This window comes from Clavelina lepadiformis, chromosome 5 (genome assembly GCF_947623445.1).
Source record: "Clavelina lepadiformis chromosome 5, kaClaLepa1.1, whole genome shotgun sequence".
Lineage (NCBI taxonomy): Eukaryota > Metazoa > Chordata > Ascidiacea > Aplousobranchia > Clavelinidae > Clavelina > Clavelina lepadiformis.
Window position 1 is genome coordinate 16,069,899 of NC_135244.1, and position 26,274 is coordinate 16,096,172.

At 35.2% G+C, this 26,274-nt stretch overlaps 4 protein-coding genes across 12 annotated transcripts; 1 reads left to right on the forward strand and 3 right to left on the reverse strand.

Moving 5' to 3' along the window:
• Nucleotides 1–946: 946 nt before the first annotated feature.
• LOC143459487 (kelch domain-containing protein 10-like) lies at nt 947–9,542 on the reverse strand. Of its 2 annotated transcripts, XM_076956673.1 has the most exons (10): nt 7,296–9,542; nt 6,973–7,065; nt 6,639–6,764; nt 4,569–4,701; nt 3,373–3,461; nt 3,121–3,275; nt 2,531–2,679; nt 2,291–2,445; nt 1,928–2,112; nt 947–1,840 (listed from the first exon to the last, which is right to left on the reverse strand). In XM_076956673.1, the coding sequence occupies exons 3-10, from the start codon at nt 6,730–6,732 to the stop codon at nt 1,598–1,600; spliced, it is 1,203 nt and encodes a 400-aa protein (XP_076812788.1). In that variant the 5' UTR covers nt 6,733–6,764; nt 6,973–7,065; nt 7,296–9,542; the 3' UTR covers nt 947–1,597. The 2 variants fall into 2 exon arrangements, with proteins under 2 accessions (XP_076812788.1, XP_076812787.1); XM_076956672.1 differs by having other exon boundaries at nt 6,973–9,542.
• Nucleotides 9,543–9,864: 322 nt separating this feature from the next.
• Nucleotides 9,865–13,757, forward strand: LOC143459489 (GATOR1 complex protein NPRL2-like). The gene is made up of 8 exons (XM_076956674.1): nt 9,865–11,861; nt 11,976–12,073; nt 12,206–12,423; nt 12,537–12,733; nt 12,831–13,003; nt 13,075–13,248; nt 13,330–13,423; nt 13,505–13,757. Exons 1-8 carry the CDS (start codon nt 11,769–11,771, stop codon nt 13,631–13,633), a joined length of 1,176 nt encoding a protein of 391 aa, XP_076812789.1. The 5' UTR covers nt 9,865–11,768; the 3' UTR covers nt 13,634–13,757.
• A 134-nt stretch (nt 13,758–13,891) lies between these two features.
• On the reverse strand, nt 13,892–15,632 carry LOC143459490 (tRNA N(3)-cytidine methyltransferase METTL6-like). The gene is made up of 6 exons (XM_076956675.1): nt 15,467–15,632; nt 15,025–15,180; nt 14,784–14,912; nt 14,489–14,659; nt 14,119–14,260; nt 13,892–14,034 (listed from the first exon to the last, which is right to left on the reverse strand). The coding sequence occupies exons 1-6, from the start codon at nt 15,536–15,538 to the stop codon at nt 13,898–13,900; spliced, it is 807 nt and encodes a 268-aa protein (XP_076812790.1). The 5' UTR covers nt 15,539–15,632; the 3' UTR covers nt 13,892–13,897.
• A 4,408-nt stretch (nt 15,633–20,040) lies between these two features.
• Nucleotides 20,041–25,560, reverse strand: LOC143460528 (osteomodulin-like). Of its 8 annotated transcripts, none has more exons than XM_076958074.1 (11): nt 25,421–25,554; nt 25,153–25,345; nt 24,578–24,961; nt 24,017–24,152; nt 23,721–23,934; nt 23,329–23,489; nt 23,003–23,161; nt 22,716–22,820; nt 22,283–22,396; nt 21,957–22,093; nt 20,041–21,831 (listed from the first exon to the last, which is right to left on the reverse strand). In XM_076958074.1, exons 6-11 carry the CDS (start codon nt 23,443–23,445, stop codon nt 21,714–21,716), a joined length of 750 nt encoding a protein of 249 aa, XP_076814189.1. In that variant the 5' UTR covers nt 23,446–23,489; nt 23,721–23,934; nt 24,017–24,152; nt 24,578–24,961; nt 25,153–25,345; nt 25,421–25,554; the 3' UTR covers nt 20,041–21,713. The 8 variants fall into 8 exon arrangements, with proteins under 8 accessions (XP_076814189.1, XP_076814192.1, XP_076814188.1 ...); XM_076958077.1 differs by having other exon boundaries at nt 24,017–24,149; nt 24,578–24,662; nt 25,009–25,345; XM_076958073.1 differs by having other exon boundaries at nt 24,578–24,662; nt 25,009–25,345.
• Nucleotides 25,561–26,274: the final 714 nt, after the last annotated feature.

A 26,274-nucleotide genomic window follows, 5' to 3' on the forward strand; every position in this document is an offset into this window, starting at 1 on the left:
CAAAAAGCTTAAAAGCGAATCACGCTTTCGTTCCTCTCCCACTGAGTTGGTACCTTACATACACTTCGTAACTACGTATTGGAAACAAACATTTGACTTTATCCAATTAGTCTTTAAGTATAAACAGTTTATAAAAAAACAAAACTGAACAAAAATGAGCAGCCTTTTTGTATTAGTCTTCTGATAATCTGATTGCCCATCGTTAACACCAGGTTGATTGACATTCTGTTGGCAAAATAATACACCTCAAAAGCTTTCCTATTTATACGTTGAACAAATAGAGTACAAGAACTAAAACAGTAGAAAACATTTTATTAATCAGACGTTTCGGTACGATACGACAACAATCGAACATTTTTTGATTGATGTCTTTTAAAAGATGTGAACAATTTTTCAAATATCGCCAAAACTAATTTTATAATGTTGTTTTAATGCTACCTGTTCTTGTGAGTTTGTAACGGTTCAGTTCTCGGAAGGCTAACCACTTGATAGTTTCACGCATTATTGTTCGTCGTTTATTCGAGTTGACTAGGCTGGACACTTCGAAGTTTATTCGCAGTTGAAGACGAGAATTGAACCCTTTCTTGGGACTTGATGTTGCGCTTTTTGATCTCTTTTTACACTTTCGGCTTTTCTACCTTACTCCTGTTTGTCTGTCATAAATTATGCTTTCTGCTCGGGTCTTCGCTTCATCATATTTTCTTTCAAATGGCATATTGTGAAAATTTGCATGTTAGCAAGCTACTGCTGATAATATTGACCCAGTGACTAAACTCAATATTGTATTAGTAAAATTTACAATATTGAGAAATAATCTAAGTGATTGCTTCACCGGGATTCATACATGGAAAAAGGGGATTGCGTTGCATCCGACGTTGTCAGTCTGTTGGGAGAGTTGCCAACAAAAGTTTTGCCGTACTAAAAGTTTCCGCATAAACCACAAGCATTTCCCTAACCCTTTTAATGAAGAAAATGTATACATAATTTTATATTGCCACCATGTCATTAAAAATCAATTACAATATCAAGTGCATTAGCAATAAATATGGTATTGTGACACGGAAAGTTATCTGGTAAAGGCAGTCGGTACTTGGTAAAAAACGTATCAGCCCAACGGTACCAGTGTTTGATACTGTTTCAAAAAAGTAGTTCGGTGCTTTTTGTAAAACGCAAAAGCAATTGATAAACATTCATGCTGTATAATAAACCCATAACCACAGGTTACTCCAAGTGAAAACATACGTGACGTCACTCCTTAAGACTTTCAGACATCTGTATATTAAAAAACAAGGAGTGCTAAAAATGGCCACAAAATTTAATTTAAACAAACTTTTGAAACATACACTGTTCAAAGCCTTGAAATAGTCACTATAAATGTACCGAGATCGACAAAAACCTCTTGAAAAATAGTAAATTGGATCAGAAAATCGGTAATTTTGATAAAGATACCGACGAGACTGATACTGAAGAAGTACTGTGCTAGTGTAATACTCACTTCTGCATGTGCATAAGATTGTGAGTAAAAAGGTACAACGCACGAGAAGTAAACGAAGTAGAACATTTTTAATAATATATACGTCCTAATATATACAGAAATCTATGCGCCTTCAGCACACTGAAGTTTTTTAAGATAACATGGCGTTATACCCATATTAAAAAGCTGAATACGGGTCATATTACGTATGCGTGGGCGCGACTGTACTAATGTCAACCAACACATTATTTGTAACGATGGAATACGCAGCCATATGCGATAACAAGAGTCGGTACGAATGGTTGAATTGGAATTTAAACGTGAAGAAACACGTGAAACTCCTCCAAAGATGATCATACAGCCTTCCTGTGGTTCAACACATTTCGCAATTAAGTATATACCCTATTGGCTGAAGATTACAAAGTCGTTTACTTGTACCTAATGAATGCTTACCGTCGTTACAGCTGCAGAATGAAAGTACACTGGTTCTGGCATGATTGCAAGTTTAGTCCATTGCAGACTATCCAATTCAAATTGCCACAGGTCTTCCAATATCTTACGTCCATCATAACCACCACATATGAAAGCTTTATTTTCAAGTTGTACACAACTATGGCACCGCCGTGAGTTTGGAAACACTAAGTACAAGAAACAACTATTTCAAATGATACAAATATCAAAGATCTAAATACTTTCTGTTAACCGTTAAAAAAGCACTACTTCAGTAACTTCCTACATTCAACCCAGTAACATAGTAAAAGACATGAACATGTAGCAGACAAAATCCTTTATGGATGGTGATGAAGGAAAACTTACATTTAGATTTGGGATCAGGCTTGGTTTGCACTAGTCGCCACAAGTTCTTCTCAGTTGAATAAACGTGTATTTGATCCATCTGATAAACGGAGGATAATGTACCTCCACCAATCACAAATATATGATTATCATATTGCGCAATTTCATGACGATACCTGCATGATTAGTAACAAATATTGCATTGTAATGCGAGATCAGGGATGAAATTACTTACTGCGTTTACAAATTATATGTACATGCCTTTCAGGTGGCATGTCATTCCATGAGTTGGCGGGATTTAAATTCTCCCAAACAAATGTTTTCAGGTTAAGACGATGTAGGTCGGTATTGTATTCATAGCCAGTAGTACCGCCATAAATGTAAAGATATTGCCCAATAAATACCATTGCCTGTATGACATAAATGCATTAGTGGTACTATATGTAAATTTAACCTTTTAGATTGTATATGTATAAAACTTTGTAAATCTAAATCTAACCATGACTGTCATCTATAATTTGTATACCGGTATGTATCTTCTCAAAACCATAACTAGGGTATGATATGTAGTGCTGGCTCCTATTTTTTTATAACCACTAGTTGCTAACAACATACTGCTAGTATTTCTCAACCAAAATTTGTTATGAAACAAAATTGTATGCATTGTAATTCTAAATCAGTTTGACACAATGTCTTGTACCCAAACAATACATCTCATTTGGTAACTACAACAACAGTGGCTACTTACAAGCAAACTTGCCAACTTCCTTACCCATCAGAACAACCCAGATGACTACGGACCTAATACTACCAAGGCAACAATCAGTTACTAGTAGTTTTCTGTGACTTACCTGCCCATAAATTTTATCTGGTTTCACACCAGAACATTCAATCACATTCCATTTTCCAGTTTTGAGCTGACAAGCCGATAACTGGTTACTGGTTTTCTCTCCAAATGGTACACCTGTTCCTCCAAATATGACCATACAGCTTCCATTGGATATAGCTAATACAATGTAACGTAAGTTTTGCATGTTGCCCTAGCTTATTGCATGCACAATTTGTAGTTTTAGCACTGGCAAATATTATAGATTACCCTCAACCTGAATGAGATGCAAGTTCATGTGGCATGTTTTCATCTTTTTTATGCAGTTTCCATTTGTTAGTTGATATATTGTATTCCCACAACTCTCTGAAATATTCTGGCATCAGAAGGGTAATCTTTTAATTTTTACTACCATTATTTCCAAAAGTGGGTCGTTTCATTATAACTCAGTTAGAAATATCAGCTCTTGGAATCATGTGATCTGATGGAGTTTGTGAAAATGACACTGATTTTGCAAAAATTGCATGAATGAGGTAAACGAAGTGAAGTAAGGAAAAATTTTACTTAAAATTGGATTACAATATGTATGTGTCTTTAGTTATGATTTTGTCTTGAAGTTAATACTTTTGGGTGTATCTACAAGAAAAACCATTGAAAATTTATTTTCAATGAGCATCCATGCAGAACTGACCCAGCAATGAAGATAAGTCAAAACATAAATACCATGAAAAGTATATTGGTTTCAACCAGGGATGTGCCGTGAGCACGATTATTCAGGCAACTTGTGAATCTAAATATGTTAAAGGTTGACACGTACAAATCCTGAGTATATTCGTATCAGCGAAAAATGATAAAATTTTATCAAAATGTAGCCAAATCTTGCTCGTAATGTGACATAACTGCTGAAATTAAATGATCAAATGGCAATTTGAAAAGCAAAATCTTAAAGTAAATGACCTTCAGCAAGAAATGTTGACTCTAGTTTAGCGTAGCCACGAAAACAGATCATCATTTCTTACCAAAGTTAACAAATTTGTAAGTAATATTGTATTCGGGTTCGCCATTGTTAGTATTTGTGTTGGTCTGAATCTTCCACAATGGTGACATTCGACTAATCTATTCGGGTTTAGGTTCGTATCAGCCCATCCCTAGTGTCAGCCAAGTTTGAGCTGCATGTTTGAAAAGAACAACCTAAAAAGTACGGAAGTAGATACCACTTTTGTTAGGATTATACCAATAAATCTAGAGTTATACTCATAGTTGTGTTGTCCATGTATTGCCTGAATGCCACTTACTGTTACTCAATTTTTGAAAAATTGGTGTCATTTTTCTTAAAATTAACGGAAAACTTCAAAATGAGATATAGATAACATAGAAAACAAGCGGTACCATGGTCTGCTCCAATTATAATGAAATAAACCAAGCATTTTTTAAACAATATCAAGAAGTAATTTCTGTTGTTATAATAAAAACCTGAACAGTGGATATGAATCATTATCATCATCATTCGAACTATTTCTTTCAGAATTATAACCACCTATCAGCCATACATGATTATCATCAGCAACCGAACGATGTCCACTTCTCGCTGATGGTTTACGATTTCCTGAGGACAAACACAACATGTAGTTCACAAAAGAAGAATTTAGCGGTATTTCAAAAGTTAATAGCTAATAAAAATTCTGGCTTATATCCCAGTTATTCCGCAAATGCATTGTACTAAGTTTTCATAAATTAACATGTACACAAAAGTTGTGAGTCTTAGTCTGTTTTGATTTTTTTTAAGCGACTTATCTGTTTAGTGAATGAAACAAAAACAATTTAGAAAAAAACAAAACAAAACAATTTAGCTACTTTAGCATATAGCTTTGACAAACTTAAACTCTGACCAATCTGAAAAAGCATATTAAACAGGTGTCCATTAATATTTTTCAAAGAAACGAAGACACAATAGAAAGTTTTTGAAGTTGCAAAAGAGATATGCAAGGAAAATGGAAAAATCCATAACTGTGAAAACATAACAAGGAAACCTCAGCTGAAGAATGTACAGGTGGTTGCAAATAACATCTTTCAACACGGATAGATTATTATTATCAGTTTCAGTAACTGCTGCTTCCCAATGAGAAAACATTTCTAAGATGTCTTAAAGCTTCTATTCTTTTAAACCACAGTTTTAACTATAGCTGAAATGCGTTAAGCTTGTTTGTAAGACTGTAACGGTCAACATAAATTGACTTCTATCTTCATCTTGATATTACCGGTAACTATGCCCAAATACATCTGCTAAATATGTGAGCTTCCTCCATCAGGATCAGCAAGGAAAAGCATCAGTTGTTGTCTGAGCTCTTAAATACCAAATGATTACCACAGCTTAACCAACACACTTCAGTGTGAAGAAGCAAACCCTTGTGGTCTGCTGCCATGTCTTCACATATAATTTTAAACAAGATTACTTCAATGAGTTTTAATGAAGTTGATCAATTTCACTGATATATCAAGTACTTCTTTAAAATAATAATCAGAGCTTTACGATGCAAAAAGTAACGAGTAACACAAACTTCAGAATTCACCAGTGTAACTAGGCCAAAAACCTTTGATTTTTCTGGTCATAGAAGCAGCGGCACGGGTGCACACACTTACACAACTCTTCCACCGTAACTTTTCTATTTGGAAACATTTTGCTGTTATATTTCATAATTCTGCTGCAGAGTAATAACATTGCTTTCTAACAATTGGTCTCGTAGCTGTGCTAAAATGTTAACCCATGTTCTCAATGAGCCAGCTAGCAGAATTGTCAGCGAGTGGAACTTCATGAATTTCGTTATGACATTCATGTTTTCTGCAGCATAGTCCTGATAACTTCTTGCAGCAATTTTATGAGGTTGCTTGCATTGTGCAATTAGTTGAGAAACAACAAAGCTGGCTTTCAGGGTTTTATTTGAGTCGACTGCTGAGTTTCAAGATGCCTCTTAAACTTGCTGGGTACCGGTACCATCGCTTCGTTCGCTAATTTAGTGTCACTGTCAAGGTGTTATGGTAACGGATGAGTAGAATCTTCAAGTAAGAGTGAGACCATATTGCAAATAACTACCTTTGTATTGTTGTATGTTTATTTATTTAGTTTTTTTCGAAGGCATTTCCTTATCACACACCCTTGTTTTGTTTCACTTGCTAACGGTTCCAAAACATTGACCGTTACCTATCCACTGTTTTGTACAAGCTAAATGGTGATGTATAATGTTGCTGCATTAAAACAACACAGTGAATGCTCATGAAACAGAAAACTATTGTGATGTCACATACATAAGTTAGGCAAAACTTTGCTAAAGAAATTAAAAAAATCCTCCAGTTGTGTATGTTTACACAATTGTGATGTCACATACAAAAGTTTTACGATTCTATATAAGTAAACTTTTATGACAGTTCATATGTTTACCCTACATGACTTTTTTAGATGAGCTTTACTAAAGTGAATACATCATATTTTACACAAACACACACAAAGAAACTCTGCTCTACAACTTTATCCTGTAATAGTATTACCTGGGAATTCCATTTTCACAAATTGGTGCATTTTTAAGCAAAACCCGCCTGAGAGAGATGAAGTGGAACAGGATGGCCCCTCCATAAATAGCATTAAAATTAAACACAAACACAGAAGATCTGGAACTAAATATAACAAGTATTTGAAAAACTATTCCGGTTTAGTGAAATAGAACTAGCTTATACACAAAAAGCAGAGGCTGAATGATCGGCAGCCTTTCACACTAGAACTGTTAGTTAACATCTATCTAGGCTACCTTAGAGTTGAAGGTCGGGCTGCGATTTTCGGGTCGAGTTCAAGCCCGAATTTAGACACTATGTATACTGTACTCACACTTTGCCACATTTGCGTCGTAATTTCACTTTCTTTACACGAACGTGCATGTGCGCAGAGTTCTAAAAACCTCCCTCAGAGCACAAAGGTTAACTGAAAAAAAGATAAAAATCAAAGAATGGCATCAAAAGATGACTTTGGGTCTTTCAGTAAATTTAACTTTTGGGCCTAATTTGAGCTTCAAATAAATTTTCGGGTTCAGGTTTGTATTTTCAGGCTCAGGTTGACAATAAGGCTCGTCCACAACTTTTCCTTACCTAATAAAATAATCTGTATATATATAAGCAATCTGAAAAAGCACTCATAGTGCGTGGTGGACTTACCCTTAATCAAGGTAGCTCACCACACTCACATGGAATTGACAGAAACAGTAATTTCACTGAAGCTGGGAAAGCTAATACACCCAAAAATTTTAACAATAGTTTAAGATGCAGATTTTAGGGCCAGCAGAAAAAATGAAAATCAGACCATAACTTTCAAAAGTGAAAGCTGTTTATAATTTACACTTCTTAATCATGCCTCTGTTTGTTCATTCATGATAAAATCATTAACCAACTTTAAAACACTCTCAGGAAACAATTCTTAATAAATGTGCAATTTGAAGAGGTGCCCCAGTGCCATGGCACCCAAATTCAAATGAATGGTTGTTGTTGTTTTTATTGCAGTTATTGTAGTCACCTCAAAAACAGGCTCATTCCTTCAATGTTTGAACATGCAGTGCAACTGCAAAACAATGGCACAAAATGGCTGTCTAGATCTTGGCATTGTTAACAGCTGTCCAGATTTTGCTGTTTTCTTTACAGGATGCTCACACTTAAGAAAAAACACATATTGTGACACCATCACAGGAAATGGTGGCACTTATAGAAACCCGATAATTAATTGATTTAGAATGAAACAACAAGAATTTTATATGACAGGTAGTGTGAAGATAATCTCTATTTTTCATAGAGTTAGTGACCATGCTAGTTGTCACCAGCAAGTCTATATGTCATCATTTTTTTCATGCACATTTTAAGCTTCCTGCTAGGATTATTTGGTCTATTAACGCATATTATTATTAACTTGTGTGGTTTCTTACCTTTGCTGTGCCAATCATGAAAAAAAAAACAGAACAGCAGGTCTACAATATCAGTTTTTAGATGTCACACAAAGAGTTAATTATTATTAACTGTATAAATTATTCACATTGATCATAACCTCACTTTCTCAAAAACTTGGGCATCCAACAGACCTTGGATACCAGTGGCATCTACTTAAAAAAAGTTAAGGATAGTCCCTGTTTATTAACTTGTTTATTTTACTAATTTAAGAATGGTGCCATAGATTTTGCCTAATTTGGCTTCATTCAATTTGTCACATTTCTGTCAGTCCTTGCAGAATCAGTTTAATTTGGCCTTACGTCACTCGACTATAGTCCTTTCACACTTTTCTTTTATCCATGACCAACATTTTGTCATGCACTATGCATAAATGTAAGCATAAGTAATTTATGATGTAAGACAATTCTTGTTATCCCATTTTTATTGTATGAATCTGTAAGTTTCTGGTAAACACACTTTGAATGTATTAATGGGTGCATTGTTATACAAACGTCTACATGAACCCATTTTAATTACTTGATTGTGTATATGTCTACTGTATTGTGCGTGTCTACATGTTATTACCTCTTTGAGTATTTATAGGCAGTTCACCTATATAATTTAGTACTTTTTGTAAACCTCTGGAGCTGTAGAATTAGCCAACTTTATCGTATATATGTTCAATTGCCCCTTGCCCAAGGGCATTACAATGGTAGTGCCACTGGGCACTTTGGACAAGGAACACAGGCTGCGTTATTGCAAGTGCAGTGTTTTACCACTCAGCTATACCGAACCAACTACCGAGTTAAGTGTCACCTAACTTACAATTGGTGTAGGTTGATGCTAAGCCCCTAATGGAAATTTTGGTTTTAGTGCATCAGATAAATCTTACATTCGCATTAACTGTTGTTTGTATTACAACAGCAACCAATTTATTTACATTCGCATTTGCGAAAGTTCACGCCAAGCCAACATAATTCTTACAATATACAAAATAGAAAAAACAGCAATTCTGCGGCAGAAAAATGTCGCTAGTTGATGCATCATACCAACTCTCCATACGGGTGCTAAACTCTGTAGCTTGCAGCCTAGTCTTGGTGTTAGCTTCAGAGGCTATAGTTAGGAAGCCTAGGTAAAGAAGCTGTAAGAATACGAATGTTTTATGAGAACATTTAGACTACTGCCATGTGTGACAATTTTATGCTGAAAAAAAAAATCGCAAATGCTTGAGCCCCGATTATTGAGCTAGCCTTTGTCAAATTCCGATTGACGCAAATTTTTTATTTGCTTTTTTTTGTTATGATACCCAAATTTATAACTATTCACCAGGTCTATTGAACAGGAGCAATCCTGAGTCTGCTTGCAAATTTTTATACCCAAACCCCGTTAGCTAGCCCACAAATACGATACCTGGATAACTTTAAAATATACTTCACTCACTACTTTAAACCCATCGCCGACCGGTAGGTAGGCTCGTACATACTTGATTCCTCCACAACCACCAAACCAGAAGCAAATTCAAATGCCAGCTGTGATGTTAATTTTATAACATGACGTCATAATTCTCAGTATCTGGATCAAAAACAGCGGTTTGGGAAACATCGTTAGCAGAAACTACCAAAGAATTCTTTATCTCAAATATTTATTGTCAAATTTCTTTCTATATAGGGTTGACTTGATATAGCAATGTTTATTCATAAAACAATCAGATCTCAGGCTTTCAGAGCTTTCCTACTTTTGGGGGTTACCCGCAGTCGATAGCCTTGCAGCAATTTCTGTACTGGAACGCTGACAGGTTTGTTTGTTTGTATCCGGCTTTGTGGAAAGTTTGTATGATAGGCCGGACATTTCCGGCTTGGTGCAGGAGCAAATATCGTTACGCCACTGGCGTAAATATCAGCCTTTCTGACCTAGCGTCGCAAAATTGTGTCACAAGAAACCTGCATACAAAAATTGCAGATGCAGTGAAATTCCCTTTAGTTTCATCTTTTGGCAGTACAATGGCTGTGGTCCTGGGTATTCATACAATAATCGGTGCTCTAACCGCTAAATTATTGGATAGTATTAATAATTATTGGATTTTATTGCCTAAGTGTGTTCTATAATGTTTTATGCACCCTGTGATCAATTTTTTTCTTTTTATTGGCACATTTTTTCTTATTATTTTGAAGATGCATTGGTATTAGAGAGAAGTTGGAAATTTTGAGTGTTTGTTTGTTAAATCACTAATTTTTTATAATGTCTTTTACTGGACGTTTTTCTGTTATATCACAAATGCAATGGTGGACTGCCACACTGAAAAGCCAGCAATGTGCAGCTGATTTATCAACCGTTCATTTTAGTCCACATCAATAACCTCATGTTTTGGACATACATTAGACACCGGCACCAACACAATTTAGATCATAACCAACCCTTTTTTTAGCTTTTTTGCACATTTTCATGGGGGAAAGTGCATCTTAGCAACTCACTTTACTAAATTTCTATACTGCATGCAGCAGAGATACATAGGATGATTAGCAATTCACGGTTATAAGTAAACAGTATGATTGAAGGGTTTGGCGAAATTTTGACCAATTTTATACAATTTAATGTATTTAAAACACAATAAAAGAATAACTGGATGATAAAAGTGAATGATTTTATCCTTGAAGTGTGTTCAGAAGACCTATGCTACACTTTAAGTAAAACAGATATAAGAATCAACCATTGAGCTATTTGCAATCAGTGAAATTGTGTAATAAATATGCAGTTTTCAATTGTTAAATATAGATGATAGCTAGCATCATGTACTTTTTATTATTGCAGGCAGTATAAAGAGGTCTATTGGCTGCACTTTATCTCTTGTTGGTGAAAACACTCAGAAATGACAAAGTTGGAATAAACAAACCTACATTTGGTGCTAACCATATTTTAAAAACGTTTGAGTATAGCCAATCCAAGTTTTATATTCATCTTACTTTGTTCAATTTTTTTTATAGTGCTCTAGGTTATGTTAACATCACTATTCTAATTTTCCAAGAAACTGCTGAAGCTGATTTTTTGAAGATTTATTTATCATATTTGCATTGAAAAGTACATGTTTTTGTTTTTGTTCTCTCAGTCTCAGGAGTATAACATGGCAATTACAGTAGTCTGAAGTTACTGAATTTTGAGATAACAATAAGAAGCTTTAAACACAATGTGTTATGGCTTTTAAAAGTTTTCATATCCACTGTACTTTTAAATTAAGTTTTTCATAGTCAAGTGTAGATGATGATCCATGTTTGGAGATGCAAAAATAGTTCAGTGTATAAACCACGATAAACAGTTTTTTTGTAGGCTAAGTTGTTGGTAATGTTTCATTAGTAATTCTGCACAAATCCATACAGTGAATCCATACACAACACAACCATACACCATCCATACACCTTTATATATTGTCTTTGCTTAATATTGAAATATATATGAAACTACGTCGTAACAGAACTTTAAATTAATACCAGTAGCAATATGAGATTATTCTTATAAATAAGAACTAAAGGAGAAGTAAAACCTGTTTATGTTTATATGAAATGCTGGTGCCAAACTTGTCTACTGCTAGTTATTGTAGTACAGTATGGTAAACTGTTGAGTATATGTTGTATTTGTAACGATACACTTTGATGTTATACTCAACCAAAGTTATCTAATTAGAGATATATAGAAAGTAAGCTACCGAACAAGTACCAACCAATGGAGGCTCAAGAATACATTCAAAAGCATCCAATTGAATGTATGTTTTTCAGTGAATTTCACCATAAGCAGGGACCAAAAATTACACATCAGGTTAGTTTGTGAATTAATGAATAACATCAATTTTCTGTTGAATTTTAATAAAAACATAACAAGGATTGCAAGATTTACAGATGATTCTTTTGAAAAGTTGTTTTTTTCTATAAGTTTCCACCCAACTATGTGACAAACGAAAGGGAACTGCTACAAGCTGTTCAAGATTATCTTATTCCAAAGTCCGGGTTGAAACAAAAACTGATTACTGTGTATGTTTGGTGCTGGTTTAAAACTTACTTCAACTTGTATATAGTTCTTTATTTCCAGATGTAATATAAATTGATTATTTTTTGTGTACTGTTCAATGAGAAAATCGTTTTTTACTAGTTTTCCTTATTTAGGAATGCAATTGGCAAGAAAGTAATTGGGTGTCCTGTTTTCATTGATGATCCCCACTACCAGAGAAATGGTTATATTTTTAACTTTGGTTTGGTATTGGCTAATATCCACAAGAGTTCTCCATGCATACCATTGATTAAAAAGCTATCAAGTTATATGACAGAGTTAGAACGAGAAAGTTATTTTGTGTCAAATGAAACTACAAAGTCCCTTATCCCAGGTTTTTGTCTTAGTATTAAAGATTATACATTAATTTGTGGTGATATCTCCCACTGACTGTTGAAATAAAACCCACTGAGTTTAATTGTTGGCTATTTCTAAACTGTTTTGCAGAAATTCTCAAAAAGATGTTGACAGAGTTGAATGAGAAAGGAAGTTGTTCAATTCCAGTTAACAAATCTACGACCATATATTTGAAAGTTTTTCCTCCTTGTATATCTCCACCAGACGTGTATGATCATCATGTACCAATACTTACCATATCAAAAGATGATTTTGATTTAGAAGAATGGGACTTAACGACTCAGCTGGTATTTCCATTCATGTTTTTGTCAGTGTATGTTAATGTAATTTCTTCAACATTGAAATACAGTGTTTTGTAAACCTTGTTATGTTCTTTTGATGCAGGTATTACCATTTATAGATGGATTTCGTCACGTTAAAAAGATTGCCATGTTAGCTGATGCAGACCCCAATTTAATAAGGATATGCATTCAAAACTTGGCATTCTATAATCAAATAAAACTTATTTCCATATTTCAGTATTCAAACATGTACATCACTACTGCCAAATTAAATCAGTAAGAAGTTGTTTCAAAAATCGTGTGTATAATCTCATTATTATCTTGGTGCTATGAATTGCCTATTGTAGGATAATGGAAAATCCTAGACTACAGAGTGAATGTTTGAGGTTTATTGCCAAAAAAGGCCATCAACTACCCACATTACATGACGTCATGACATTGTATTGTGGACTCTCACCTGGTGTTAAAGTGCAAGATTTATGTTTGCGTCATCAAAATGAAATGACCAGAGTAAATGAGCAGTAAGTTGTTGCATACTAGACTACTTTTTTAATATACATGCCTTAAGTTTTCTTGGATTAATACAAAAAATGTTCATGCAGAAAACTTATCCAGTTTGGGCTCATTCATAACCTCATTCGAAGAATCCACATGTATCCAGTCAAAATATCAACAGATTTTTCATACTGTGGACAGGTACAAATTTCAGATTGACGGTCGTTCTTTGTTACAGTTGTAGCTTGTTCTGCATCGTTCTTTCAAGACTTATTTTCTTAGACTGAATTGCAACGATATACCACTGGGCAGCATAGTGCAGAAGAAGTATGTTGTCAGCTTGGAATAAGTCACAGTGAACTGTTAAGTCGAATAGAACGGGATCCAAACATAGCTATTTGTTGGAAATGACACACAAAAGAAGTTAAATTCCTTTAAAATGTTTTTGTAATTACTATGGTCGTCTTGCTGTTTCTGTTTGATTGTGCATTCAAAAATATGATAAACGTAACACTTAATAAATTTACACATCATACCTACAAATTGTCTATTGTTTAAATTTCAAAAAAGAGCACTTTATATTATCTACAGTTTTCTTATATTGATAAAATAGAACGGCATTTAAAACTAAATGGCAGTATACAAATATAAATGCGAATGTAGAAATGAAGTCTGCTATCTCTTTGTGTATTTCCCTTGTAAAAATACTCTGGGAACAGTTAATTCTTTCTTTTTGTTTACAGTTTCCCTCCTCACGTAATCATTACTAATAATGTTAAATCCTACCTCCTCCATTAAAGCTCTCATTTGCTCTATAAAGATATAAAATCGTATCAAGCACAATTCTAGCACATATCAGCACTCTTATGTAAATCATAACTAATGTGGCAACACACCTTTTTCAAAATAGTATGCCCTCGTTCCATCTTGCCTCACGTAAAAGTTTTCTGAAATTTTACTGCCAGGATTGAAACGCAGCATCGCCCAATCATACAAACCATAATCGCGAAATAAAAGATGACCACCAGGTTTTAACACCTATGATTTAGAAAAAAATAATAAGTATGACATTGATTATTATCAATCTGGGTTGAAATGGATGAAAATATTACACAAAAAGTTGATCTGTGTTGGTCGAACTACAAGCTAGCACTACATTCAGATGACGTAATTTCTATCAGACAGGGAAAGAAAGCTTTTCCCAATAACAGTAACTCTAGTAAAACAACACCTGTAATAAATTCACATACAAAACTCTAAACTAACTTTGTGAATGTTTTGCAAAACTAATAAAAACTTGTCTGGATGTATGGCAGACAATACAAATATCAAGGTAGCAATATCAATTGATGCTTCAGGAATGTCATTGTTCAGCTGATGGGCTGTAAGGTCACATTGAAAGGCAAAGCATTTATCTGGGTTATACTTGCGATTCTCCTAAAAAAACAATAAGGCATGGTTACATGAATAAACAAAACTACAGCTTTCACACACAAAAGTAGCTCACTGAACATACTAGATTATTGTCTACAGACCAACAAATAATAACCAAGTTTGTCACCTTAACAAACTCCACAGCCCTTGGTGAAAAATCACATGCATATACAAACAAGTTTTGCATCTCATCCAAAAGAGGAAATATGGCATTTCCAACCCCACAACCAGCTTCAAGTAAGGTTATTTTTTGTCCCTGGTGAATTGGCCAAAACTTTGATACATGTGTTAAGTAATTTCCAGAATAAATAGATGTATTGTTTATAATAAACTTTTATGGCTGAAAATAAAATTTTAAATGTACCTACAGCCTGAGCTTTCCTTTTAATTTCATCAAATTCACGAGAAGTCCAATGTCTGTCTTTAAAAAAGTTAGTGGAGTTCCTCTTATAAAACAAGTCCCACATCTTCTTAGCTTCATTCTCCAGCTTTATGCTCTTAAACTCACTGACAATCTTTTTGTCCTAAAAGTAAGACACAATACAGTTCAGGTATAATAAAAAAATTCTTAACCTGGTGAACAATTTTAAATTTGGGCAAACCAAGCAATCAAAACCAAGCTCAGTCGGTAATGAATTATTGTCCAGTTATGCAAGGATTTTTTCAGTCGAAGAGGACATATCCAATAAAAACGTCTAGTGTACAACCACAGGACGTTTTTCTACACTAGACCTCAGCTACTCAAATTGTGACGTCATCTGGTTGTACACTTGTATACTAGACCCGGACTGTTTATCTCATCTAGCTCACCTGGTTTTTCAACATATTTATTTCATCTTCGGTTAATATTCTTTCGTCACATGATCCTAACTGTTTGTCCATTTCTTAAGGAGCATCTACTTTATTCTGCGATAAATAAATAAAATATAAACTCGCTAGCCTAAAAACGCTATTATGTAACCAACCCTATTCTTAACCAAAGTAATTTATGGTTTAGTAAAAACCTACATATAAGAAGTTCTCACTGAAAAAATCGCTAAGTTTGGGGATTCCCCGACGTCGAAACAATTGAAAAACTTGATTTGATCAATGACATACGCGTATACCATGACAAGAAAATTGGTCACGTGCTCTCGTTTTCTTTCTCCACGGTCACGCTCGAGTGCATATATGGATCTAAACATAAATCGGTCGTCATTAACTTTTCACTTGGTAAACAATTTGTTGTCAAGTCTGTTTTGCAAAGTTTCGGTAATGATGCAATGAAAGAAATGGCTGTAAACTGTGCGATATTGCTATTACACTTGCAGGTTTGCGCTGACTGTGGCCTATGCACAGCTTTGTGTAAGTAGTCCTACGTGAAGGTAGCCCAGACCTGGTCCAGGCAGAAAAAGTATGCAAAATGGGCGCCTAATGCTGTAATGTATGGATGTTAATTTTTCGTTAGGAAAGGTGCAGATTACAGTTACCTTATCAACTGTGCTGATGCGGTCCACCTTTGTAAATTGGAGTCATTAAGTCTTAATGAATGTCATTAATGATCATATGTTATTTTTTCTATACAGAGAATTCCAATTGTGAATTAATTATTTGCTGCATGACCGATTTATATTCTGGTGGTTTGCGAAATAAGAAAAATAAACATTTTAATGGCTACATAATTAATGCCAGCTTGTAATCCTTCATGATTTTACATCGGGCTTTTTTATAGTCCTAGTAATGACGACTAATAATGACGCCTGCTATCATTAACCGTACAGTTTTTATGAACATTCTAATGTCTAATTCTCATTGGTTGTCAGAAATTGAAATTGTGATAGAGATGGCAATGCATGTGTTAATTCTGCTGTTAATCGAGTGAAAAATGCTTATATCTTTGAGCTGGGTCATAACTACGGATCAGCCAAATGTTAAAATAAATCCGGTAAGTTAACGTAAGGTCAAATTCTTAAAGAGAAATTTTCGAATTTGATAGTAATACACTGGCAGCTAATTTAACCGTTTTTGATTATTAACTGCCAAGTTGATTTTTATTTTGGCCTAGAATGTACTAAAATCTTACACAAAATGTACCAATAATTATGAAAATAGCGGTTTGTTTCAACTTTCCTTTCCATTGAATTTAGACCGCTTTGTAATCACTGGTAACAAACTTGAGATGAGATGAGATGAGATAGCTGTCCGTGAAACGTCAAATGCATATATATCCAAACAGATTTCGAGCACTTGTTAAAGGCGGAAAAATATTGCGATTGGTCGAATTTCCTGTAATTGTAAATTGTATTTATAAAATTAAATGATGCATGACTTTTGATACAATCTGTGATCTCAAAAAATTAACAACCGTGTGATGGCGCACGTAAAAAGCCAGAAATGTAAAACGACAGTTTGTTTGGGAAAAGGCAGCGTTAAAGTTTGTTTAGAAGAAAAATGTAGTCCAAGAGAAAAAGGTGAGTCTTTCAAGGAATACCGAATTTCGTTATTGATGGCTGCATTCGATGGTAGAATATGAGGTGGGATGAGTGGCTTTTAAACAAAACGCGATTTTCTCCAAATAATGTGGATATTAATGTGTTCCAGCTAGTCCATTTTATAGATAGGTTTGTTGGCTATGTTTCAAAATGGAAATAATGTTTGTTTTTATTAGTTGCTTACGCTACCATACTTATTTAATTTCCCTTGATCAACTTACCACAACTTATTTTTTCAAAAGTTAGTTGAGCAATAGAAGGAATAAATTAAAAAAAGACAGTACTGATTAAATTTAATGTTAATTTTACGCACCAATGATATTTGTAACAAGTTCTGAAGATTATATTTTCTTTCACACTATAATTGGGAATAGTGATATCTTTGCAGAAACGTGATTACCACTTCGGAAATATTTTTGCTCAGGCCTGCCTATACTTTACTGGAGTCCGAACTCTTGCTTAGGAAGAGAAAGCGGGATCAATCAGATCAACCATCAAACAAGCCTTGAACGTAATGAAGGATACGAAGAAAATGGATTGCTCTGTGGAAAGTGAGCACGTTACAGCTATATTAGTTTTAAAGAAAAACATTTCGCTGCACGATCTGTGTCTGTTTTATCCTATAGCAAGTTCATGATCTGTGTCTGTTTTATCCTATAGCCAGTGCTTCAACCAACGCTTTCTATTTTGAAATGTCATGATGAGGCTTTTACAGAAAGATAAACTCCGTTAACTATTGTTATTGAACACCTCTACTCTGTTGTATATTTTATTCAACCGTGTTACATTTAAATTGCAAAAACAACTTTTTCCACAAGCTTTGCCACAGAAGAGTTGAGTAAATCAAAGGATTTATAACGCTATTGATAGGTAGAAGAATTACCACAATATATGGAAACCATTGTCTTAGAGTTTGCCGCTTTTCCTGCAACTTGCATTCACTTTGACCAAAGCTGCTAAAGAAATACAAAAGAGAAGTCACAATAACTGGCATCCAACAACAAAAGTCTGTAGCAATTATCAAACACATTCTTCGGCGTATTTCTTTGTTTTCTCTGCTCTGCTGATGCGGTATATTTGTTTGAAATGATTGGGAAATACGTTTTCCGCGCATCTTGCTCGTCTTCCAAACAGTTATGAAATATATGCCTACGTGAGACACCAGAATACAGAAGAATGCAAGCAAATTGAATGCCAAGATGGGAATAGTGAAAACGTTTGCCTTGTCGTTTTCTCCAACTAAATATCTCATTGTACATATGCTTTGATGGTTATAATAGTCGTGCGTTTCGCTTAAATTGGAAAAGTTTTCATTTATCACTGTCTCGTTCCAGAGCTGATCAAAAGTGGCTGTCCGCTCTTGTCTGAAATTGCATCTCTTATTGATATTCAAACGAATTTGGTTGAATACACATTCCATTTGGTTTACAGCAAGGTCATTATCACAAAGTGGAATTTGGCGACCACGTGAAAAAATCGTTGCAGTGGAAGGCAAAATCGGAATTAAAGATATAGCAATCCATATGGTCCAAAACACTATTAAACTACCAGCTATAGCTTTAGAAGGGATTGTTTTAAAAGGATGACAGGCACAGAAAAGTCGAAAAAAGCTGATTACGACAAGGGTAGAGACCGACACTTGACTCGAAATAAAGTTAATCAGGCCTAAACTAATGCAAGTGCTACTGGCAAGCCATTTACTTTTGTCTGCGGCATCGTAAGGTTTTCTCACGAAATTTATACCTACTATGCCTAAAGTCAGACAATAAATTCCCATGCAGAAGTCAGCAATAGAGAGGCTTAGCACCATGGTTTGATAAGCCTTTTCTACTTTTGACAAGGTTTGCTTTTTGGCGTAAAGCGTTTTTAATTTCTCAAAAGTGACCACAACGTTTCCCACAATTGCAAGACAACCCAAGGCTAAGTAGAAGCCGCCAAACATGACAAAATTGCTGTCGTAAGTATCCAGTTTTCCTCTGCAAGAGCTTACTCCACAACGATTAACGCAGATGCTGTTATTTGCTGTCACGTTGCTGTCCATTGAGCAGACGTACCTGTTCACCGAAAACTCAGTTGATGGACATTTGAAGAATGAAAAATTTTGGTCGTTCGTTGTTTTTATTTCATCTGCAAACCTCAGCTGCAAGCGGGTGACCATATTTAGAAACATCTGCTCCCAAGTTTTGGTCGTTACCGAGTTAAGTTTGTCACAAATGTTTTCTTCCATCTGGATACAGGGATATTTGCCACAGAATGCTATGTTTCTTAGACTAAATTCCGACATTATCAAAAATCATGAAGCTTTCTGGTAGGCCTATACACTGTATTAGAAAAAAATACAATGCGAAACAGGATACATACAGGATACAGGAGAAATTCATTTTATACCTTATATGCTGAAAAATCATCAACAAGATTTGTATCGAGTCAAGTCAAGTTATTTATACAAATTCCTAGAAAGGGACAGCAAAAGTTGACTCGAGTCAAGTCATTGTCGACTCAAGTGATTACGACTCAGACTCACGGGTGCTACCGATTTAGATCTCTGGCAAATGAAGGCTCAGAATTAACTCCTTTTTGCTATTTATACTAAACAAAAGGTTATGGCCATCTTTTCTTCATACTGCAACTATACCATCTTTACTCATTTTTAAAATTGGAGGGACAGTGAGCAGAGTCGTATTGAATCGAGTCAGTGTAGTCACTTTTTTCAAAGACTTGACATGACTCGAGGCAATACTTGAAATAACTCGAGTCAGTTCTTTTTGATTTCGTATCAGGTTAGAGATAGGGAATATCTTATTCCTTGGTCCGAACACATGAAAGTGTGTAGTGGCCTGGGAGCCACTTTCAATACCAATATATCATTCGTGGGAAAGTATTCGCCAGTTATTTATTGAAGTATTGTTTAGCGATGAAACTGCAATTGTCGCTTAATATTTGGAAACTTTCTCTAAATAACTTTATGTGAAAGCGCCGTTTAGTACGTTACCAGGTGATTTCATAACATCCGAGTTTTAACTGTAAATAATCCCCATTGCCCAACGCTTATTTTATCGTTCACGCATTCTGAAATATTTGTGTATATTGTGTTTCCGTTCACATCGCTCCGCTTTATAAACTCGAGCTGATACGCGAGTAACCGCGCAGACAGAGATATAGAATCGTACGAACGTATTACGTTAGTCGTGTTAATTGTAATCTGTTAGACTTGTTTTAAATGGTGAATGCTAAGTTTGTGATTGTGTCATATTCGGAACCTGTACAGTTCCTACAATAAAGGACCGTTTCTGATAAACTGTATCTGTAAAACGTAAGAGCTTTCGGCTAGTAAAACGTTAGGTTAGAGAATTCTAACCGCACGCAACCACGGAGTCAGATCATTAATTCGGCAGGTAAATTAAGTCCGAATATCATAAGTTAAGACTGACAAGCAGTGCAACAACCTCTGCAAGTGTAACTTCAAATGAATTTATTTGTTTACGACCCCGTACGGTGCAGTTTTAAATAAAGCGAGTTTTGTAATAACCTTGTAAACGTTTCTGCTTGACAGAAATGGTACCTTTGCTTTCTGTTTGGCTTTGTTTCGAATATCAATTGACTTGACTTGACTCGACTCGACTCGACTCGACTCGACTCGACTCGACTCGACTCGACTCGACTCGACTCGACTCGACTTGACTCGACTTGACTCGACTTGACTCGACTTGACTCGACTTGACTCGACTTGACTCGACTTGACTCGACTTGACTCGACTTGCTTTAGTCTTAAACCGTATACAGTATGACTTGACTTGCAACTCGAGTTTGAAGACTTGGTTACGACTCTGAAAATTAGATACCCGAATCTAAATATGACGCAAAATATACTAAAAGTTTAAACTAAACCGCTGCAAACTAGAAATTCAATTAAAACTCTTGTATATGGTAGCCTCACCACAAAAATGGAACCATTACCATCAGCGACAACAGTGGCTCACTATTGTTTACAACAATACTGTTTCACTATAAGTCTTCCATGCATTGTTAAATGACTATATATAGAACGCTAATCGAAAGCAATTGAGGACTTTCCGGTTAGCCTACACAGCCCAAACACATCAGCGGTTTTCATTCAATCAACGCCGAGTTATCTATTCCCGAAGATTGAAGAATCTCTGACACACTTAAGTTTTGTTGTAAGGTCGAGCGTTTGCTCACAATGAGTTACAACATCTATTTCCTGTTGTAGGCTTTGCTGCTGTCTATCCGTGATAGGATAACTCAGCGTTAAATATACATGTAACAGTTACTCATAGTTCGGTTAAAAGGTCAAATATTAAAAATCATATAATGATAAATTTCGCAGAACTTACAAGTAATGATAGTACACAAATTAATTTTTCTAGAAAGGATATTACAACATATATTTTCTTAGTAATCAGCAGTTCGTTTAAAGTTTTGTTTGTTTCAAACCTGTTTCACTCGGAAAGAAACTGCAAGGAGTTGTGTTGAATCGCACTTTATAAAACCCAAATCTGCTGTTTATACTGATTCTAATAATACACGTTTGTTATAGTGGTACTGCATGGGCACTTTCAGTTTACTTAGTCGAAGACCAAAACTTCTGGAGAACTAAGACAGTAACTGCCAGCACTGAAAAGTGACCGCCTATTTACCGGGTTTCCAATAAGCACTATCATATTGAGCTTCGACCGTTGAAATCTGCAACAAAAATTTACAAAATATCTTATAAATTAACACATAGATTATATATACAGTACTTACAATGTGTCCCTATAAACAAAGCTTAGTGCACAACTAGATTGTATGTAATAGTTAACACTTACGTTGTTTGTGCGTAGGCAGGACAGAATGCGTCCCCATGTACGTTAGAGATTGCATTAAATTCCACAAAAATAGCCTGAAGGTTAATAGGCATGTTGCTTGGATAATGCAGAAGTTGGTTGTGCGCGAGATCCAAATACTGAGGAAGAACAAACACTGAGTTCAATCTGTAACAACTGTTTGAGTTTAGAAATAACAAAAATTCCCGAATATCCCGAAACAACATAAAAAATTTATTTGATCTAAGCTAAAATATTTTGCTAAACTTTAAGGTAACATCTCAATGTGCATGTCGAGTCAATAACAAGTCCACACCTAGCGTATGTACCTGTAAATTTTGAAGACTAGCAAAGGCAGCTGGGTCAATATGTCTGATGTTGTTAAAAGATAAGCGGATTTGGGTGATCTTTGGCACACTCGAGAAACTCCATTCCAAAATGTTCTGCATAAGAGCAAGAGCGCAATTGTTCTTCAATGTAACATTTGTCGACACCATGCGGTAAGTTGCGACAGGATTGCAACAAAATGTGACACGGCGCAAGCCAAAGAATTATTGGTTGTTATATTTGGTCGATTATTTGCGGCGATCTCAGACGTCTTAACAACTTAAAATTTTGAAGCCACACCAGGATATAGCCAACGCAATTGATAAATTTAAATAAAGCCGTCATCATATATGAGAAAGATTTGAGAAGACTAAAACAACTCAACTGAACTTCCTTAGTACGGTGCATTTAAAAACTAGCTTATTTTATACTTACCTCAATATTATTTGATTCCAGTAGGAGTATACTTAATGAACGCGGAAGAACTCCCGGAACAAACAGAAGATTGTTCTCTGACAGATCGAGGAAAATTAGTTTGTCCTGTAGAACCAAAAAACGTGTACTATAAGCTTTAAAAACATTTACATTTAAGCCGTAACATCCAGCAACAAAATGTAGACCTACACAGTTATTTACCTCAATATATAAATTTGTTGCGCTATGAACATTTAATCGACAAATGCTAACAAGGTCGCATAATGTTACGTTGTTTAGAAACCGACCATATTTGCCCACGACTGGTAGCTGAAACTCGTTTCCTTAAGTTTGTTTCCTCTCATGTTGAGGTGATGGATTTTGGCTGGAAATCTAAAAACTCCTGTAGTCACATATTTTATTCTGTTGTTGTTCAATCGGATGTCCTCAATGCTGCTTGATAGATCCTGCATGTACCACACGCGCAAGAAAATTAACTAACAAATTAGCAAGTTCCAAACATTGGTTGAGCATTTACCAATCAGCTGACTTAAAATTAAAACTCGGATTCCCGGCAGCTTTAGCAGGTATAAGTTTAATGTATTTATTTTAACAAATACAGGACAATAAGTACCTTTGGAAAAGATTCAAATTTGTTAAAACTCAGATCCAAATTCACTAAGGACCGAAAAGCTAAGAATGCACTATTTCTGATTCCGGCATTAGTTAGTTTATTTCGGCTGAGATCCATGCTAGTGACGTTTCCTAACGGCTGAATTGACTCACTTTGGATAACTGTTAAGGCATTAGCAGAATTGTTAGAAGCAGAACTAAGCAATGAAAACATTTACGCAGTAATAACAACGCAGGCGTTGGTTATAAGCTTATCTTAAATTATACCAAAAGTGTTATATAACTATAACACTGTGCACACAGCAGAAAGATGATTTCTATTGCTCTATGAGATTTCTTGTTTGATTTCAAACGGTTAACTTTCATACCGGAGGTGTTCAATTAATCCGATACCTGAAATTGAATTATTATCGAGCTTTAGTTCAACCACAGATGGAGGCAGAGAGCTGGGAAAGTGGGTAAACTTATTTCCGTTTAAGTGAAGTCACTTTAGCAAAGCGAGGTTAGCAAAACTTCGACGTTTGACGCCTTCTTGAGAAATAAAGTTGTCCGAGAGATCAATGGTATTGAGAGAAGGGTACATCCCAAGCTTGTCTCTAGGGATGATCTGACAGAAAATACAGCTGTTGAATCCGTGTTTGTTCCATGTCGTAAATGGTTAAAATGTGAAAAAAACACAATCTACTTACTTTTAACTTATTTTTACTCAAATGCAAATACTTGATACCGGGTGGAAATTTTGCAGGAAGTATTGTCAGCTGTTTCGAAGCGCAGTAAGCGACATTGAAGTAACACAAGCATCGACGAGGGCATCTTTGGACACTTCTTGGAAAGATTAGGATCAAATATAGATTAACGCCCGTTTTAAGATCACAATTATAGCAAGGTGAATAAATCACAATAAAATGTATTTCGAGAGGTAAATAATCAAATCAGGTAAACCAACGCGTTATAAAGCAATGCCTTCGAAAAACGTCCCCATGTATTAAAAAGCCTAAGCTTCGTAAAACATCAAGAACCCAACAAGCACTATAGGGGTTAGATGAAAAATACCAACTAGCCTATACCCATCCTGGGAATAACTTTGAATTTCCATAATGATTAAGATGCATAACGTTATCAAGCTGGAAATGAAATTATACGACAAGAAGTTATAATGACCAGATTCACTTTCATTTGTCTTGCTAGAATCGCCTGAATAAATTACTTTAAACGCAGCGTTGTTTTCCGATTGAAGTATATTTACTTACTTTTGTACTGGATTTTCATCATGTTTTGACCGCGAGTGATTTTCAACGATTCTTGGTCTAACTTGCGTTAAGATTCTTTCGGCACCTATTTGTAAAAAACAAGTATATTAAGTTCAAAGCAGTGGTTTTCTTTTTTTGCAGCAGATATATAGAATAGTTAAAACAGCAAACTGCTGCGTGCAGCACTGTTTGTAGCATCCAGAATCTAATTTTGCGTAAACACGGTTAAGCATTGACGCTGAACGTTGCTGGTTGTTCCACGAAACGACCTTGAAAGGAATTTGATATAAGGTGTTTTGACGGTGGTACTTGAAACTTTGAATTGGCTTAAGGTCGAAAACATAAGCTCTCGTATAATTGCTCACCCTCGGCAAAATGACGTCACTATAACAAGCAAGTAAGAGTTACCATGTGCAATAATTTTTACTCACCGCAAGAAACTTGCTCCACGGAACTATATAGCACGATAATTACATATAAACAAGCCACTACACTTAATTTTAGTTTACTCCTTCCAGTGCTATCCATTTAGCATAAAACTATTTGGTTTAGTTAGCAACAGAGTTCTTGTATACCTGTAATCAACGCTGTTAGTTGTTACCTTCTATAAATATACCTGCTATGCAAAGCTGTGCGTCGAAACATTCCCATTTTCTAAGTGTTCTTATAAACTTACTTGTTGTTGAACCTGCTTACAGCTTCTAGAATGGTAAACTAAGCAAAGCACACCTTTTGCATTCAAGCGTGAAAACGATAAGGTTTGTCCGTCTAAGAAAGACGGCTGATTTGTAAATGTAGAAAGAAAATTGTTACCCATACCTTAACAACAAGTTAGTTTCTTACAACACAAATTGTTGTCTTGTCACACCCGAGCATTACCGGCGAAGCAATTTTATTTCGTTGTGGAGCCAGGTTTTCGTAATGATCAAGCTCCTTTGGTTATATCCAGAAATAAACCCATCGAGAATTGCCGGCGAGAGACTAGCCTACATGGAGAACTTTATTAATATCGTGTAACGTTTCATTCACGACTCGGAGCTCGCGGCATGTTAACAAAAATTGTGTCATCGTTAAAAAATGATCTCATATGTTGTTATAGATTGGGTACTCTGAGTTTTAACAAGCCATCACAACGCAACAGTAAATAGCTAAAAATTTAATTTGTCCATAATTCGGAGATTTTTTGTCTGGTAAACTTTGAAATTTTGGGTTAGGTTGGGCAATGTAGTATAAAATAAAATCCAAAAAATTACCAAAATTAGGTAGTTAGGATTCTTATACACAATGTAGAATTGCAGACTATTAGGGCGTTTGAAGTTAAATATGTAGAGAATCGTCATTGAAATCATCGTGCTATCAGCAATGCTACAAATGTGCTGCTTCGGTTTTGAAATTGGACCTGGATAAGATATTGTCGTGCAGATACAAGTGCCAGCAGTCTGTCTGATAAATAACATGCGTGGGACTTTATCTCGAAAAGCTATGTGTATTATGCATGCTTGGTGTTGTTTTGTGTTCTTTATCAATGTCTCTTTGTCAAAACCGTCACTGTTGCAAGGAATGTTAATTGAAACAATTAACTAAAACTAAAACGTCCAATGACTTAATCGAAGCAACTAAACATTTGCTATGTCAAATAGATTAAATCAGTTGTGTTTATGAATTTAAATTTGTAAATTACCTTTAAAAAAAACTCT

Coding starts and splice junctions, on each gene's coding strand:
- LOC143460528 (XM_076958072.1), bottom strand. CDS start 23,445: ATGGATCTCAGCCGAAATAAACTAACTAATGCCGGAATCAGAAATAGT. Junction 22,397..22,715: donor TGGAATCAAATAATATTGAG/GTAAGTATAAAA, acceptor GCTCTTATGCAG/AACATTTTGGAATGGAGTTT. Junction 22,094..22,282: donor CTAGTCTTCAAAATTTACAG/GTACATACGCTA, acceptor GTTCTTCCTCAG/TATTTGGATCTCGCGCACAA.
- LOC143459487 (XM_076956673.1), bottom strand. CDS start 6,732: ATGCTATTTATGGAGGGGCCATCCTGTTCCACTTCATCTCTCTCAGGC. Junction 2,680..3,120: donor CAGATAAAATTTATGGGCAG/GTAAGTCACAGA, acceptor TATGTCATACAG/GCAATGGTATTTATTGGGCA. Junction 2,113..2,290: donor GCCTGATCCCAAATCTAAAT/GTAAGTTTTCCT, acceptor TCTTGTACTTAG/TGTTTCCAAACTCACGGCGG.
- LOC143459489 (XM_076956674.1), top strand. CDS start 11,769: ATGGAGGCTCAAGAATACATTCAAAAGCATCCAATTGAATGTATGTTT. Junction 11,862..11,975: donor GACCAAAAATTACACATCAG/GTTAGTTTGTGA, acceptor TTTTTCTATAAG/TTTCCACCCAACTATGTGAC. Junction 12,424..12,536: donor TACAAAGTCCCTTATCCCAG/GTTTTTGTCTTA, acceptor ACTGTTTTGCAG/AAATTCTCAAAAAGATGTTG.
- LOC143459490 (XM_076956675.1), bottom strand. CDS start 15,538: ATGGACAAACAGTTAGGATCATGTGACGAAAGAATATTAACCGAAGAT. Junction 14,913..15,024: donor TTAAAAGGAAAGCTCAGGCT/GTAGGTACATTT, acceptor CCAATTCACCAG/GGACAAAAAATAACCTTACT. Junction 14,261..14,488: donor TTTTGCAAAACATTCACAAA/GTTAGTTTAGAG, acceptor TCTAAATCATAG/GTGTTAAAACCTGGTGGTCA.